This window comes from Magnolia sinica, chromosome 16, assembly GCF_029962835.1.
Source record: "Magnolia sinica isolate HGM2019 chromosome 16, MsV1, whole genome shotgun sequence".
In the NCBI taxonomy this organism is placed as follows: Eukaryota; Viridiplantae; Streptophyta; class Magnoliopsida; order Magnoliales; family Magnoliaceae; genus Magnolia; species Magnolia sinica.
In genome coordinates, this window is record NC_080588.1 from 15,799,414 (window position 1) to 15,801,679 (window position 2,266).

General features: G+C 35.8%; 1 protein-coding gene across 3 annotated transcripts; it reads left to right on the forward strand.

Annotated features, from left to right (window-relative positions):
- Nucleotides 1-472: 472 nt before the first annotated feature.
- LOC131229475 (DNA replication ATP-dependent helicase/nuclease JHS1-like) lies at nt 473-1,970 on the forward strand. 3 transcript variants are annotated; one of them, XM_058225441.1, is made up of 5 exons: nt 473-658; nt 767-820; nt 931-992; nt 1,252-1,361; nt 1,838-1,970. In XM_058225441.1, the coding sequence occupies exons 1-4, from the start codon at nt 572-574 to the stop codon at nt 1,325-1,327; spliced, it is 279 nt and encodes a 92-aa protein (XP_058081424.1). In that variant the 5' UTR covers nt 473-571; the 3' UTR covers nt 1,328-1,361; nt 1,838-1,970. The 3 variants fall into 3 exon arrangements, with proteins under 3 accessions (XP_058081424.1, XP_058081423.1, XP_058081425.1); XM_058225440.1 differs by lacking the exon at nt 1,838-1,970 and having other exon boundaries at nt 1,252-1,426; XM_058225442.1 differs by lacking the exon at nt 1,838-1,970 and having other exon boundaries at nt 473-637; nt 1,252-1,426.
- Nucleotides 1,971-2,266: the final 296 nt, after the last annotated feature.

Sequence of the window (2,266 nt, forward strand, 5' to 3'; positions counted from 1 at the left end):
AACCATGCTATCAATTGGACTTGAGACCACCTTTCTCAATTGGGATCAGCGGCCAAGTCAATGTTATAAAGACAACTACATTTCTTAAACCTTAATCCAAAATTTATCTTGATGGCTACAACACCATGGGCAGGGGTGTATACATGATGCTGCATAGATTAGATAATCTCTGGCCCATTTGATGGATGGATTGGGTCTTGCTCCAATGTGCCACATTGGTGTGTAGTACCCATTCTTCATGTTTACACATGGTTGCACGTATATGGGCTGTTCTTTTTCATAGATTCCAGTAAATGAGTCATTATTACTCTCTAAGCATGTCTGATTTTCTTGGAAGAGAACAGTTCCATAGTTCATAATAGTCACTTCTTGGGCTACAACAGCCAGATTTTGTTTGGAGCTTAGAATTTGTTAAATCTTGCAAACACATGAAACATAAATGACTTTAGAAAAAGTGCTATTGATGTCAGGTCTCAACATTATTCACCACCATCACCATCATAATATTATTATTATTATTGTTTCCTTCTTTTAGGCATTGCTTGAATATTTATTGGATGATTAGGATAAGATGTCTCATGAGATGTCTGTGGGAACTGATCCTCTGGAGAAAGCATTAATCATTCCGTTAGAAAGGGTCTATCATGCTCATTCCAGTGTAACTTTTCTTGTATTGGAGGTCTGCTTCTTCTATACTTATTGTCATCTCCATGCACTAATAAATCTTCTTAGTGATTTCACTATCTTTACCGTAAACATTGACTAGGTTTCTGAGAAGTGTAGAGGTCCAAATCCATCATGTGCCCAAAACCCTTTTAAGGTGCGCATTGAACCTCTATTATGATTTCCTACAAGGATTGCCATAATGGCATAGCCATTTCACTATTTTTTGTATGTTGTTGGTAAGTAATGAAGATATTATTTCCACAGGTCCTTCGGTTATTGAATGAACACAGTGGAGAAGAGCGGATTTTGCACTTGTATGATGAATGGTAAGCACATTGGACATTCTAGCCATGGAACCTTCTAAATGTTTCTACCTTCTTATTGATTTGGCACTTGTATCAAAATTTTCAGGTTTTATGTTCAAAAATTGCCTTTTCTGAGAAACAGGATCTGCATAAATGGTCATAAATATCACTGACTTCACAAATCATAGTTAAGAAAAAGGATATCATCCAATGTATATCATTGCTATTTAGATATCTCTCATGTTACCAGCGCTGAAGTTGTGTGTGTCAGTTTGTGCAGGGGCCGTACTATTGTGGTGCCAGAGATGACAAGGCATTTGGATGATCTCTGCTCCTATTATACTTACAACCGGTGATTTGTTGTATTCTGAAATTTGTTTATTTAGAAATGTGAATGTAGGATGCATTGTATGATTTGATTACTATTTGTAATATGAATACATCGTTTTCTTTCCTGATTACATTTTATATACTATTCATGACAGCATTAATTGTATTAGCTTAGATGAGTTGGTCAATCACAGCAAGTTCTTACAATGGTAACAGACACCATTGTTATAATATTTTTTGCTACGGATATTAGCCATAGATCTTGTTCTAAAAACCGTAGCTATTGCTATAGATTTCATTCTACTTTTAGCTACAGATATTATCCGTAGCTGTATATATAGCTACGGATTTAATCTGTAGCCATAGCCTTTTGACCTTTAGCTACACCACCAATTGCTACGGTCGTTCTATGGAATATAACAGTAGCAATAAGGATTTAGCTAGGGTTTTTATCCGTAGCCTTTACCCCTTTTTCTGGTCGTGAATGGTTTTGACAGTTGCATATTTGTAATGAAATTCATCGATATACTGTGCAGCGGTCACACCTTGGAGGGAACAGACATTCAAAAATTCACTATACATTGGAGGAAGTCGATATCGTATGATTGTTTGTTTGTAACCTATAAATGATACTTATCGTAGGCATGGGATAAAGAGGATAAATTTGTGAAATATTGTATTATATATAGTGTTGTATATACCTCGCATAATTTGTACTTCAGGAAAATTTATAATGAATTAAATTTCATAATGTGTAAATGTTTCCGTTGCTCAACTTTCATGCTTGCTTTATTCAACTTCTAATTTACCCCGCCGAATTTCAAGTTTCCCTATCTCACCTTAACTTACTCTCGCTCAATTCCTATATTGTCTTGCTCAATTTCTACGTTGTCTGGCTCAATTTGTAGGTTGCCTCACTTAATTTCTATGTTGCCTTGCTCAATTCCTACGTCGCCTCGCTCAAT

Coding starts and splice junctions, on each gene's coding strand:
- LOC131229475 (XM_058225441.1), top strand. CDS start 572: ATGTCTCATGAGATGTCTGTGGGAACTGATCCTCTGGAGAAAGCATTA. Junction 659..766: donor TCTATCATGCTCATTCCAGT/GTAACTTTTCTT, acceptor AACATTGACTAG/GTTTCTGAGAAGTGTAGAGG. Junction 993..1,251: donor TTGCACTTGTATGATGAATG/GTAAGCACATTG, acceptor CAGTTTGTGCAG/GGGCCGTACTATTGTGGTGC.